At 36.3% G+C, this 13712-nt stretch overlaps 1 protein-coding gene across 2 annotated transcripts; it reads right to left on the bottom strand.

Annotated features, from left to right (window-relative positions):
* Positions 1-1407: 1407 nt before the first annotated feature.
* Positions 1408-13322, bottom strand: LOC145616466 (uncharacterized). 2 transcript variants are annotated; one of them, XM_081671196.1, is made up of 14 exons: positions 12821-13322; positions 12642-12710; positions 12423-12530; positions 11513-11581; positions 10493-10642; positions 9325-9354; positions 8836-8942; positions 8566-8637; positions 6895-6946; positions 4145-4740; positions 3209-3415; positions 2449-2569; positions 1845-1969; positions 1408-1748 (listed from the first exon to the last, which is right to left on the bottom strand). In XM_081671196.1, exons 1-13 carry the CDS (start codon positions 13145-13147, stop codon positions 1898-1900), a joined length of 1980 nt encoding a protein of 659 aa, XP_081527322.1. In that variant the 5' UTR covers positions 13148-13322; the 3' UTR covers positions 1408-1748; positions 1845-1897. The 2 variants fall into 2 exon arrangements, with proteins under 2 accessions (XP_081527322.1, XP_081527329.1); XM_081671203.1 differs by having other exon boundaries at positions 1408-1598.
* Positions 13323-13712: the final 390 nt, after the last annotated feature.

Genomic DNA, 13712 nt, shown 5'->3' with positions numbered 1-13712 from the left:
GTCAAATGTTTCATTAAGAATAACAACTACATGAGAAGGAAAGGGAAATTTGGAGAGAATTTGAGATATATAGGACTCAAGTTGAATAAATATTTTTAATAAACCAAAATATAAATTCTCGTTAGCTTTTCAATTTTTGCCAAATGTTTCATTAAGAATTTTTTGGATTGTCAATTAATATAATTCAACTTGAAAAGCTAACGAGAATTTCAAAATTTGTATGTATAGTATATTTAATGTTTTTAATAAACCAAAATATTTTGAAATTCTCGTTAGCTTTTCAAGTTGAATTATAAGAATTGCTTGATCAAAGATCATCGAAATTGAGTCAAGCCTTGATTAAGTCGAGCTTAGAAATTATATTACTCCCTCCGTTTCTTATTTCTTGCAACATTTGCCATTTTAGAGTAGTTCACATTTCTTGCAAAAACTTATTTTTTTTCCTTATTTGGAAACTTTTTTCTGTCAAAATGACCAATATACCCTTAAAATTTTTAAACACATAATGCTACACATAATTGCAATCCATTATAACCTTAATCTAAATTAATTATCTATGAAATCACCCCCAAATAATCAAACCCATTATCTTTCTCTCTCCTCCTTCATCTATCATTTCATCATCTTCATCTATCATAATCAAATCCCAAACCACCCTTTTAGTGGATTTTTGGTTGTTGGTGAGTTAGGTGGTTCGTCAGTTATTTTGGTAGTGTCGAGGGTGGTTTTGCTAGGTCGTCGGTAGGTTTTTGTGGTTTTGGTGGTAAAGGTGGGTTTTGTGGTTTGTGGTTTCACAGGAGTGGAGGAGAGTCGCAAGGTTGGTGGCGTGGGTCTGGTGGTTTCGTGGGTCTTGAATTGGTCGTTTTCGGTGGTGTTGGTGGTGTTGATGGGTCTATATATGGTAGTGTTGGTGGTTCGCAGGGGTGGAGGAGGGGTTTTGGTGGGTTCGTGGGTTTGGTGTGGTGGGTCTAGGTGGTGGTTGTGGGTGGCGTGGGTTCTAGATCTAGGTGGTTTCGTTGGGTGATTTCGGGTGGTTTCGCTGGTGGTTCTAGGTGGTAGCTTTTTGTTGCTGGTGGTTTTGGGTGGCGTACCCGTTCATCGGTGGTGGTGCTAAACTTTTAGTTGTTTAATTAATTATTCACCCTCCCTCCTTAATTACATTATTTACATACCCTTACTTTCTAATAATTGTGCTTAAAAACTTTTGACTTGGGAACCGTGCAACCTCCTTTGTTGCAAGAAATAAGAAACGGAGGGAGTTTAACATTATGACCCATATTATTGTGGAAGAGTGAGGGAGAGGGAAAGGAAAATTTGATTGGGTATTGCTGGTGCGACCGTACAAGGGGAGAGAAAGGGTGATTGGGAGGGGGTAGGCAAAGAATATAAGAAAAATTACAATAAGGCAATACTCATACGAACTATTTTTTTGGCAAAAATTGGTACGTTTATCAAACTAGAAGCCCTCAAAATAACTGTTATTCGTAATTATCAAACAATTCACTATCGATAGATTGCACTGGATTGAAAACTAGTATTGTAATATTTACGGCTGCATCATGTACTTCCCAGTAAGCAATTAGCAGGACCCTCTACCCCTACAGCGAAAAAAACTGATGATTAGTGCTTCATTTATAATGCCTAGCTCAATGGCCTGTCTTCCCATCCTCAATCAATGAGCTCTATGTCTTTCTTCACCATTTGATACATCCAAGTCTTTTTGCTGGACAATATCAGCAGCGACAAAACTGCAAGACTCAGCATTTCAATCTGATGAACATGTAGACCGGGTTGCAGAGAAAAGCACAACTAAACCAGTATCATAACAGTACAATATCATATACCTGGTATTCTTGCATCCACTACAACTACATCGTTTTCAAGATAAGTTAGATAGTCAACTGGGGATTCCATCGCCACTTTTTAGCAGCCAAGCCCCTCCCTTTGATACACATAATTCAGTTATGACCTACCACAATAAGAAGAAAACATAATTAAACACATTGAGAAAATCAAGCCAGTGTCGTAACCAACTTCCTATTCAGACACAGAGTATAACTGTATAAGGCACAAGGCAGACAGAGTAAGCAAGACTTTGCTACGATATGGAATTAAAAAACAAAAGATTCAAACTTTGTTAGAAATACTCCACCGTCAGCAAGGGTCATATCGAATTTGTATACGAGTAGATTTTGTATGTTGAAAGTTGGCAATGCTGAGTTCTTAATCTTAAACTCACATTCTATAGTTTAGATTAATTGTTTTTTTCCTATGCCAATTTTCCTAATAACAATGCTTATTCCATTCATTTTATCTTCCCTACTACATTAATGCATATCTCTTCATAAAACCAGACTGTACAATCATACTTCTATAAGAAATCAACATTGTCACAAATTGGTAAAGCAGGATCTGAAATATTATTTGTACAAAAAGAATAGCACTGACCTTCTGAAATTCAGTATTACTGGGCTCCTTTCGAAGTCTGATTTTAGCAGCTTCCATAAATTCACCTTTCTTAAGCTTTGCATTAGGCCCACTTCCAAGAAAAAGGTCAACAACTAATTTTCTGCAGGAAAATTGAGAGGATTAAAGGATTCTGAATCCCAACTAAGGTGGATAGCTCAAAATAAAAATGAAATGCCCTCTATTATAACAGCCAAATGTATGCTTGCTTACAAATCTGTTAAAAGGGTAGAATGTGTGAGGACTAAATTGAAGGAAGAAGCTAAACAAGTAAAAAAGAATGGCTTTTGATATTAAGTGTCGATGAAAAGATATTCTTGGAAGAGTTGACACAGCATATCAGGCTGAATAGCCAATTGTAGTATTTAAAAGATCCCCTTTTCGAAAAATAATTGCTATAAGGTGGTCAAAAGTCCACAGCACCCTAATAGAGGTGGAAGGTTCCCATCCTCCTTGTTTCTCTATGAAGTATCAACCATCAATATTACAGGCATATGCTAACTTAGAAGGATGATGCACTCATTAAATGCAGCATAAAATTTGACAAATATTCTTCAATGTTCTATCAAGAGACAGGCCATTCCAAAAGCCTTTTTCCAAAGCACATGGAAATATGGAATACCCCCGATAACTAATGTGATCTAGTGACCACAAAGCTTCATGCCCTAACAACTTCTCATCACTATAGTTCCTAGCTTCAAATAAAATATTATATAATGCAAGAAGATGAGAAAAAGAAAACCTCAATTGATCAAACTCTGGATGCTCTGAAGACGACTTCAACATATAGACATCGTGGACATTATAAGCAATTTCACGTATAGCAGCTTTAAGCTCTTCCGGGGCATCAACACCCTTTGCAGCAGCTACAGCAGCTCTGGCATCAGCCTTTGGGAGGGCAGACATAGAAACTGCCATGTCCCTCAGACCTCGGCAAATTGTTTGAAAGCTGTCAAAATGGTATAGCATTCATTATCTAGCTCTGTTAATAAAACAATTGGTGATGAGAATGATGACTACAATAATGTGCAAATCACAATAAACTGAAAACTAGGATAGTGGTCTCAGTATGCCAAACTGCATTTAATTGTATTTAAATAATAAATAGATAATGAGGATGATGGTCAAAGTATACACATAGTTTTATATTGTAATTCTATTTATGAAAACAAAAACTTGATTTCTAAGAAAACAAAAACCCTCAAACCTTTGAGAGATTTTCAAAATTATGTCCACTTATGATTGTAACCACCTTCAATGTGTGAAACATGCAATATTACAAAACTTTTGTTGCGAAAAAAAAGTGGTTGATATGATACTTGATAAGATTAATTTCACAGAATTCTAGTTATCGTGAAGGACATAACTGGCGGTTTAACTTCTTTTTAAATTTTAATAGGCACAAGTTAACCAGACTTAATATTAGAGTAAAGTTCCAACTATTACATAAGTTGGAGGGAGGATATACACATAAATACTCTCACTACTCCGCTAAGTACCATGGTCATCTATGTTTTCTGAACTTCTGAAGCAGTGACATAGTTAAGAGAAATAAAATGACCTGCGCAGCATCTAAGCACCCTATATAATTCTCCTAAAATTCAAGCAGAATCTAATGTGTAACTTACAAAAAAATATTAGGAGTATAATTCAGGTCACAAATATAGGAACTCCTTACCTGCAAACTTTGTGAGATTGGAAAAGCTTTTTCAAAATCTTAGGTAGGGCTTCTTGAGTTTCTTTTGACATGGAAGTGCTTGCAGAGCGTGCTACAGTTGTTTCTCTTACAGCACCTTCATCAGAAGGCAGTGAGGATCCAGGTCTGTTGAAGCTTCTCGAAGCTTGCACTGCTTTACGACTGGCAAATTTTTGTTGTATCAGTTGCTCATTAACTTCCCATAGCTTCATTTGTTTCTCAACAACATCTGGATGAAGTTTCATAAACAAAACATCTGTAGCCTCTTTGAACTTCCAATCTTTACAGGATGGTCTCTCAACAGCTAATTCTCTTAGTACTATTTTCCCAGTAGATTTCTGGGATCCCAGGACATCTAATTCTATGTCTTTTATGAATGGACTCTGGCTGAACAGAAGAAGAGCATAATCTCTTGCTAAAATTTCTGGTCCACGTGCATTTGGATGCCGGATGCTAGATTTTAGAACCCAGAGACCTTGTACTAAAAGAGCATATTTTTGAAGGATTTCAAGAACTTCTTCAACAGGGTCATCAGGTGCAAGATGCTTAATGACTTTAAATCGTTGAATAGAAGGTCCCTGAAACATTTTGAAAGTTAAAGCTCAATTTTTTTTTTTTGAATTTTTATTTTTATCCAAGATTGTTTTAGCATGTTTCACCAAAGAGGAACATCAACAAAAAAACAGATATAGTGCCCAAGTTAACAAAAGCAGGTGCTTGTTTTGCATGCAAGGGTAAAATGAACTCCCTCATCCCATAGTACTTTTCACCTAGGGCCGTTTGGTTGGGGGTATTCATCAAAGGGAATAAGAATCATCTGCCCTAATTCCCTTTGTTGTTGTTTGTTAGGCCTTTTTCCCCATTCCCCCAAATCCTTCAAACTAGATCCCCCCCCCCCCCCCCCAACAGGTTTTTTCATTCCCTTTCCTTAGCCACCATTACACCACCATACCCACACCAGCCACCACACAGCTGGCGCGTTGCCCCTACTCTGCCCCTCGCCACACCTCCCCCGCCCTTCACCACCCCCTGAAAAGCCCTCCCCTGAAAAATATCCCTCACCCCCGCAAACCCTAGAAACCAGTCCCCATCCCCCCAAAAGGCCGGCCGCCCCTCCCCCACCCTCAAAACCCTTTTCAGAGGGTGGTGAGGGGCGGCAAGCCAGCTAGGTGATGGGGGAGGGGTAGCGAGTGGTGGGGTGGCTGGAGAAGGTGGAAATCAAGGAAATAGGTGGTTGTGTGGTGGTTGGATTGGTGGCTTTGATTCCCTTTCTTTTTTAAAGCAAACAACATAGCAAATTTCAGGGATTTTCATTCCATTCTTATTATTTCCCTTCATTCATTCCATTCCATTTACCCTGTGCAAACCAAACAGCCCTTGATTATCACCTATCACTGAAATGTGAATGCTTTGTTAAAATTTTACTAATCTATTTTCAATATCAATAGAATACTTACAAAATAAAAACCCTCTAATATGTGTGCAAAACAATAAAGAAATATTATAGCATAAGAAAATAAGTAGACATGCATAGCACAATTTGCCAGATTGATTCCACCCCAAGCAAAATATATTTTTCTATTATAATGATTACTTGACATTAAATCCACCTCATCTGGTGACAAGAATCATCACTCAGAGTCCATGACCATAGAGATTATCATGTCTAACAAAGTAAAAACCGGCATTATGTGCAAGAGTGCAACTCCACAATCCAAATTCAAAAATACATTTCTTAAGGTTCTGCTAGACATAAGCTCACAACATCACCTGGGGCACAATAGAGCAGTTCAAAATGCTCTACATGAGTTCTTGTGAGGTGTCATATCAATCTGTCATTGACAGATCTATTGACCCAGGCGAAACCGTCTCAAAAGAGCAGGTAAGCAATTTTATACCAAAAATCAAGGGCAGAAGTGGACTAAATTACCCAAACAATAATGTCTAACCTTTTTTCTTATACTTATTTATTAAAAGATAGACCCACATCATTCTCTTTTAAATTTTTTTGGGTATTATACTAGTCAGCACAATCCTATTGAGTGTTACTCTATAATCCCTAAAAAAATGGAATACATACCAAGTTCAGAAAAGAAAACAGAAAGTGCATCTTTCTAAACATATGGAGAGGGGACTTCTAATGTCTCAACAAAGGCTTTTTCTTTAGCATATATTTACTTTCCAGTGTCAAAAATCAGCTCAAATTTTTTTTTTTTTTTTTCCCAAACAAAATAAAGCAACTACCATTTGTTAATTCTCATTGTCAACCCCCTCTCATGACTATAACAGATGCACGTCTCAACTCCAGATTCCCTGCCCTACTTCTCAAAATCCCTTGTCTATACTTACTTTCTCAAGAATCTTAGCAATCTGATTTGTTGCAAGCTGAATTTGGAGGGACAGCTTATAAAATTAGGTGTAACTTCCTGACTGGTTTACCATAATTAAATTGCAAAAGTTGTAATCGGCGTCATTGTCAACACCACAAAACAAAAGTTATATCACCAAAAGCATCATCACTCATCAGTGAGCAGTCATGCGTAGAGAAAATGGGAGAAGCAACAAACAGATGCATGGAAAGAAATCATTAATAAGCAGCTACTTGCCAAAGGTCGTGCAAGTTCAACAACATGCATTGACACATACAAGCAGGGTACAATAACCTAGATAATAATGTTACTGATTCGAGCCACAGAAAATATTCAAGTTATAAGATGGATAGCAGATCAAACCTCAACAAGCAACGTCTTTATTCGTTCCTCCAGTGGAAGGGAAAGCAAAAAACTGCATCAACCAAAACCTCCACATTACCATAAGTATAACAAAAACATATTGCTCATCACTTTGCAGGGAACCAAAAAAGATAATAGCAACAAACCAATTATAAATTCAGAAAGACATTTACAACCAGCACAAGCAGTAGCCATAAAAAAGTAGCGCCCCCCCCCCCCCCCCCCCCTCAACATCTTTAAGTTTTGTTTTCTTCCTTCCTTTTTTCTTTTTTTTTTTTTTTTTTTTTTTTTTCAGGTAGTGCAATAATGGGGACTAATAAGATGTAACTTAGCAGCTACCCAAGTTTACCTTGGACAGAGGGAGTAGTAGGATCCCGTCAATAGATGTAGTCCATGTAGATTGTTGAAAAGACCAAGATTGCTAACTTCATTAAATCTTGTTGTTTTAACATAAAAACTAAGTCGTATAAATGCATGCATACCAGCCCAACTACAATTTTCCACACACACACAATGACAGAGTATCAAGGTGTGGGCACGTGTATACTATAATTGTGATAGATCTAAGAAAGCCACTGGGGACTTTGTAAAGAACTTAGTTCGGCCACCCAGCGAAATCAATGTAACAGCAAGAGTTTGTGATTTTAACTAGCAAACTAATAAAGATGGAAGCTTTAGATTGATTGATAATGGTGGACGGGTTACAAAGATAGGCTGTGTAACGGGTACATTGATACCTAAGCATCGTGGTTGGGTTACATATGAGAGGAGAAGGAAGAGAGGTCAGCAAATGGGAATGAGTAAGGATGTGACAGAAGGACAGCCACCAAATCACCAAATCAATGATGAGCAGCCCTTCTTTGAATGACAGCTGCCATAATCTTTTGTCTTCTTTCTAATTTAGGGTGATCTTGTATATATAAGAAAGGGAGGGTAGGAATGTGCAGTCAGGCAGTGATTTTGTTAGCATTAGTGAGCTAGAGAGTGGTGCCCTAAAGGTACTAAATCAGAGAGTAGTGGCCTCAAGCCACCATTGTGTAAATTTCTTCCATTTTCATTAATCAAAAAGCTGCCTACTTTCTTCAAAAATCATATCTTTATTGCTTAATCAATAGTATTACAAGTCTAAACTAACAAAAGTGTTACAGGCTGATAGCTTAAGGCTATCAATCTTCGATAGTGAGTTTAGCTCACAACTCTCCAATAATGGCTTTAGGCCATAACTCTCCAAAGGTTCTCACCAAATTTTTGCCTACCTATTTCCTTCCCTTACCTCTCTATTTATACTAATAAAACTAGAATACCTATACTACCCCTCCAAGTTAATCTATTAGAGCCTTACAGATAATTTTAGTTTCACTGCCTCAGGATTCTACTTCACCAACTTTTAGTACATATGTTGCAAATGGAAGAGATGCAGCTTGTGTTTAAAAAACATCTTCTTCGGGGGTAATCAACCAGACAAAACATACCAGCTTAAGTAGTAGATCTTTATACCTATCTATAATTGGCAAAATCCAACTTAAAATTTTCAAAACAACAAAGTTTAAGGAATACATTTTAATGCACATGCCATGAAAATCTCAACATCCAAGAGCTTAAATAATAGTATATCAACAAGACACCAACCACAGAATGTACAAAAGGAAGACCAGAGTTTTGATAGCATACCGTTTGGATGGTCCTCTTGATGTCATCTTGTTGATCACCGCTCTAGGACACAAGGAGTTTAAGTAATCATACCTAAAAGGAAACTTGATTATCATCCATATAACAAGAATACAAACATGAGGAAACAACGAGTTAAATGGCAACCCAATTTATTCTCGCCATTGGATGTAATTATTGAAACTTAGGTTTTCTCTGTTAGCCATCTTAATAAGCTCTCAATTAAAGGAAAAAAAATAACAGAAAATCAACAGTGGGAAGCAGAAGATATACGGATTCATCAAAAACTGTAACGGATCCTTCTGTTCTGTCACCATCTTCCTCAGATATTTTTCTGCGAGTCCAGTAGCTGAGCTGTGATACTTGAGGGAAATCCAAGACTGCATTTAATCAGGCAGAATAATCCGTAAGTTGTACTTTCTAAAGGAACAATGCTCATTTCTCAAAGTATAGAAGCCTATCATGCACACATACTAACAAATGTTAAGCAATAACATAACAGAAGTCAAACAGGGACAAACAGAGCTGTAATTAACCAATAATCGAATGCTAAGAGAGGACACACTACAATATATACCAAGGAATTACTCTCACTTATATATTATACTCAGAGTATTTCCAAACTTTCAGACGACATTAAGTATCATGCTAAGAAGTATAAAAAATCAACGAATACTTTAAGTCAAAACATGTGCCTAAATTGATTGGTCTCTACATGAGGGTAAGCTTTCAATTGAAATAAAGGACAATCATTCTTCCTACCTCCACAGCTGCTGGATCCGTTTGTTTCATCTGCACATCAGAACAGCCCCAGAAATTATAACGTAAGCATGTATGTGAAAATAGATAACTGAAAACTTGCTTGACAACATAATTCAAACTTTATATTGTCAGCACATAATACAGGAATCAACCAAATAAAACAATTTTTACCAGAATCTGTAATAAATAAGAAACCTTTGAAATCAACAGACATATCAAAACTTAATACAGCATTAAGCATAAAATGTGGAAATCATCAACACCAACCAGGATAAAGCCATGGGTATTTTTTTCCCCTATATGCAAAATCCATTCCGAAGGAAATTGTGCTCCTCAATCAGGAACGAATTCCAAAAGATCGAAGGTTAAATTAATTATAGGTATCTCTCTCTATCCGTTCTAAGTGAACCATCAAGCCACTTAACCTAAGGCACAAAGGATACAGCATAATTTTGTTAAACTAGTTTCAAGTGGTATGACACAAAGAAACATCAATCAAAACCGACTGTGGCCAAAGAAAAGCTATTCAGAAATTGAAGGATCTGAAGTACTCTGACCTATACTTTCCCAAAGCAATTATATAAAACATAGCATTGTATTAACTTATTCACCATCCACATGCACCCTCTTAATTTTTTTCCCAATCTTTCCCTTGTAAATAATTCAACATAAGGAACCTAATACTGTAAAAAAACCATTAATAATTACAAGTTAAAAGAAAGGAAAGCCCAACTTCCCCATGTATAAATCTCAGTTCATTAAATACCCATCCAATCCATTCCGAAAACCATCCTCAAAACCAATAATACCATACTTGACCTCATTACCATATAGATGAAGATTAGAGAAGCATCAGATTCCAACATCCTCAACTTAAAGAACTCCATATTTATAATCACTTGTTCTTTCTTTGACAAAAGTTATAAGCTTCTTTAACGAATTAACACATCTAAGGAATTTACATCTGTACTCTCCACAGCACAAATAAAACCACCTGGATTCTCAAAAAGAAAGAAAGGAGAAAGTAAAGCAGGTGAAATATATCAATAATTTTTTTTATACTACATACGTTCCAAAGTATATAGTTCTATACATGCAAAATAGAGCAGGATTTTGGGCTTGAAAGAACCTAATAGTCGACCTACCAAACAATAATATAAATCAGTACCTCCTTCCTTGATGGCCCAGCAACAGCACTATTATTAGATCCTTCTTCTTTAAAAGTAACATTTGGTTGTTTTATCTTTGACCCACTAGAATCTAAAGATTCCATTGACGGTCGTAGCTGCACAACTGCATGAATGGGGTTTAGATATAGCTGCAAAATCAAAAAAAATAATAGACCTTGCTTTAAAATTATATCACGTTGCATAAAAAAAATAAAATAAAAAAATAAATAAAATAAAATTATATCACGTCGTTAAGACATAGATATGATGCGCAATTTTTTTTTCTGATTCAAAGAAATCAAGTCATATAGGACTTTATAATCATTTTTTACACTGAAAATGATTGTTGAAATAATCTAGTGAGAGCATGTTTACATTGTAGATTAATTTATTGTTTCAGAAATTAATGGCCAAAGTCTACAAAATTTGAAAGTTAAAAGCAGCCTATAACTTTGGGATAAAGAAAGTCTATGTAACAACTAGAGAAAAGTCGAAAAACCACATTATAATATTATATGCACAAACACCAAGTCACCAATCTGATAGCAGACTACACAGCAAGGAGCCTACGCAAATGCAGAGTCCAAGTTAATAACTATTAATGCCACAATTTATTTATCTCTATTAAACTCATCTCTTCCTTTCCCTCCCCTTCCCTTTCCTCTATTTCTCTCCATCCAAACAAGCTGTTAATGATAATCCATCTTTAAAAAAAAAAGTAATATAGACAAGTTTATTCAAACCATGAGCTATGCATTGATTCCAGTAGAATAGCTAGCTGCAGGAACTGGGAAGCTATGCATAGCGTTTTTACAGAGTAATACGGGTCACTACCATCAATAAAAATGAATCTGTGTTTCTTACAAGTAATTATTTAAACCAAACAGTAATCCACAGCAAACGTGATCCTAGTGTCTTATTTGGATTAATTAGACAATGAATATCTTCCAAAATTGTCATTTAAAAAAACCTAGTGCAGTTAGAAAACTGTACAGAGTCTAAGTATAGAAAAAGCATACCTTCTTATCAAACAACACCCCAACAGCATAACTAGTTGTTTGAGGCGGCTTGCATGAAGACGACAAAGTCTGGAAGCATGAAAAAAATCATTAGAAAGATATCAGATACTTTTCCAATGATAAAAAAAAAAAAAAAAAAAAAAAAAAATAAAAAATAAAAAAGAATAAAATACATCAAAGCAGAATTAGGGCTTTTGACACAGGAATGAACTCCTGAACATTAGTAGTTTAATATCCTTGCCTAGACAGCCTTTGACATAGATAAAGAAAATCTTGATACAAGGTGCATGAAAATATTACTATGAAAATTTTGCCTATACAGAAAACATGGATGGTAAATACAAACTCATCCTATGAAAATATTACTAGCTGGTTTTAATAACAACATACAAGACCATAATTTAAGTACATATCCTTAAAGCAAGGTTATTATTGCATGAAGGGAGTATATGGCTACTTCTAGTGAAGCATAAGTGCTAAACTGCATTTCTCAATCCTGGCAATAAAAAGCACAAACATCTTTTCATTGCTATAGGCTCGTCAAAATATTGGATAAAATGAGCGACAACCATTTATATTTGGCTATAGGCTCGTCAAAATACTAGATTCACACCAACATGTACTTAATCGTGAATAAATAGCAATATAAGTACACATTAATTGAACTTCAGACTAATAGATTAAAGAAAGTCATCTACCGCAAAAGATTGAACCCTAGAGTGATTATATTCGATTTTTATTCATATAGTGAATTAGTGAGTGTTTCAAGACGCCAAGTCCATTCAAACATTCAATCAAGTGCTAGCTCATTAATCCGAAATCAAGCACACAACACCATTTATATCCAATAACCAACAAAACTCGACTCCAATAACAATAACAAATCAAATACACTAGTAAAAACACCAACCTGAGTGACCAATTTTCCATCATCTGTATCAGATTTGAGATAATTATCCGAATTTGTATCAATCGACAAATCGACCTCCACCTCTCCACTCTTCGGCTTATATCTCACCTGTTCACCATTACAATACCAACATAAACATCTCCAAAAACAAAACATACTTCAATGGATATTGCAACACATACAACTACAACAACAATCAAAATTCCTCATCAATAATACCTCAGTACATCGCTGCTCCAACTCATACGGCCGCCACGACGGTCTCAACGGATATTGCAACACATACAACTACAACAACAATCACCAAACAAATAAACACAATAATTTCATCAAATTAAACACAAAAAAAATCAACACTTCAATCCAATTTTGAATTAAATCAGAAATTCTTCTTTCACCTGAGTAGCAGGATCACGAGGAGTGTAGTAAACATCATACTCAGCAACAACACAATCTTCCTCAACATCTTCCTCCATAGAATTGGAAGTTTCTGGAATTTCTCTCTCCTCCATTACCTCTTCTTTAAGTTCCACACTATCAACCTCCATTTTCGCCTCCGCAACAGGCACCGCAGTATCCTCCTCCTTCTTCACTTCCACTTTCGGCTCCGATTTCATCGCACCGGAGTTCTTCGTCTTCGGCTGAAACCTAGCATTCTTCGGCGCAAATCTTGACGGTTTCGGCTTCGGTGCTTGAAACGGATCATCCAAATCTTCAAAATCCATCTCTCTCTCTCTAAAATTCACAGAACCTTCAACAATGGCGTTAGTTTTTTCTCTCTCTAAAAACACACTCAAGCTTCAACAGTGGCGGTAGTTTTTCTCTCTCCAAAAAAAGAAGAGAAACTGAAAAAATGAGAGTTTTCAGTATTTAAGGGTTTTGGGTTTAGGGGGAAGTGAGGTAATTATCCCACATCGAAAGATTAAGTAAGAAATGAAGTATTTATAAAGGTAAAGTAGCTTGATAATCTTCAATTCGAGTTTGAAGGTTGAAGTGAATGGGCCGTGGGCTAGCTTAAAGGTGGGTCCTGGCCCAGGAAAGTCCCCGGGCCAATTACCACAGAGATGTGGGCCTCGGAAACGAGTGTGCTTTTACGATGGAAGATCCAGATTTGCATTCGTGTGAATCGGGGCTGAGACGAGTGTGGAGCTCTTATGGATCTTCTACGGAAGTATTTGTGGCCGACTGTTACAGTTATTCACTTGGGTTCTTCTGATCCTACCTGAACGGGGCTTACAACCTTTAAACTCAACCTTTTTGGCCAATTATCGAAATTAAGTCGTATTGTTT

Source organism: Chenopodium album, chromosome 3 (genome assembly GCF_948465745.1).
Source record: "Chenopodium album chromosome 3, dcCheAlbu1.1, whole genome shotgun sequence".
Classification (NCBI taxonomy): Eukaryota; Viridiplantae; Streptophyta; class Magnoliopsida; order Caryophyllales; family Amaranthaceae; genus Chenopodium; species Chenopodium album.
The sequence above is the reverse complement of the archived record's forward strand: the minus strand, read 5'-3'. Positions and strand labels throughout refer to the sequence as shown.

Excerpts from the sequence above, each read along its gene's own strand:
- LOC145616466 (XM_081671196.1), bottom strand. The coding sequence starts at position 13,147 with ATGGATTTTGAAGATTTGGATGATCCGTTTCAAGCACCGAAGCCGAAA. Across the intron at positions 6,947-8,565 it reads TCAAGAGGACCATCCAAACG|TTTTTTGCTTTCCCTTCCAC; the intron begins GTATGCTATCAA and ends TGGTTGATGCAG. Across the intron at positions 2,570-3,208 it reads CCAGAGTTTGATCAATTGAG|AAAATTAGTTGTTGACCTTT; the intron begins GTTTTCTTTTTC and ends ATTTTCCTGCAG.